The sequence below is a fragment of the Penaeus monodon genome, chromosome 30, assembly GCF_015228065.2.
Source record: "Penaeus monodon isolate SGIC_2016 chromosome 30, NSTDA_Pmon_1, whole genome shotgun sequence".
Lineage (NCBI taxonomy): Eukaryota > Metazoa > Arthropoda > Malacostraca > Decapoda > Penaeidae > Penaeus > Penaeus monodon.
Window position 1 is genome coordinate 3,275,301 of NC_051415.1, and position 388 is coordinate 3,275,688.

The 388-nt window shown below is 43.6% G+C and overlaps 1 protein-coding gene across 1 annotated transcript in view; it reads right to left on the bottom strand.

Annotated features, from left to right (window-relative positions):
• The window catches only part of LOC119592455 (phosphatidylinositol 4,5-bisphosphate 3-kinase catalytic subunit delta isoform-like), a gene marked incomplete in the record, with an annotated part of 17,810 nt that overhangs the window by 2,188 nt on the left and 15,234 nt on the right, over positions 1–388 (bottom strand). The window contains 1 exon segment of the mRNA XM_037941277.1: positions 1–211. Within this exon segment, the coding sequence (XP_037797205.1) occupies positions 86–211 (126 nt within the window).

Consider the following 388-nt stretch of genomic DNA (forward strand, 5'->3'; position numbering starts at 1 on the left):
CATGTGTACCCTGCCTTCTGGGAGCTTTACTCTTCCTGCCAAATCTAACAGCTTCACATAGGAAAGGCCTAATGGAAGGTCCTTCTCAACGGTTATTCTTGGCCATGGAGTGGATGGCCCAGTTGACGGAGGTCTTCCACGAATTTGACAAAGCCTCGTCAAACTTAGATCTGAAGTGCTCCAAGGCATCGGTTTCCGTCAGGTCCAGTTTCTGGAAAGAACATGAGATGGCTTGGATTACGAATTTTACAAAAACTATAGACGGAAGGAATCAAGATCATGCAAGCAACAAAATTCCTAGAAAACTGACTTATTGAAGAAAAATATAAGAATACAGACAGGAGACAAAAAGAAAAACAACAATGTGTGTGTGTGTGGAGGGGTGGGG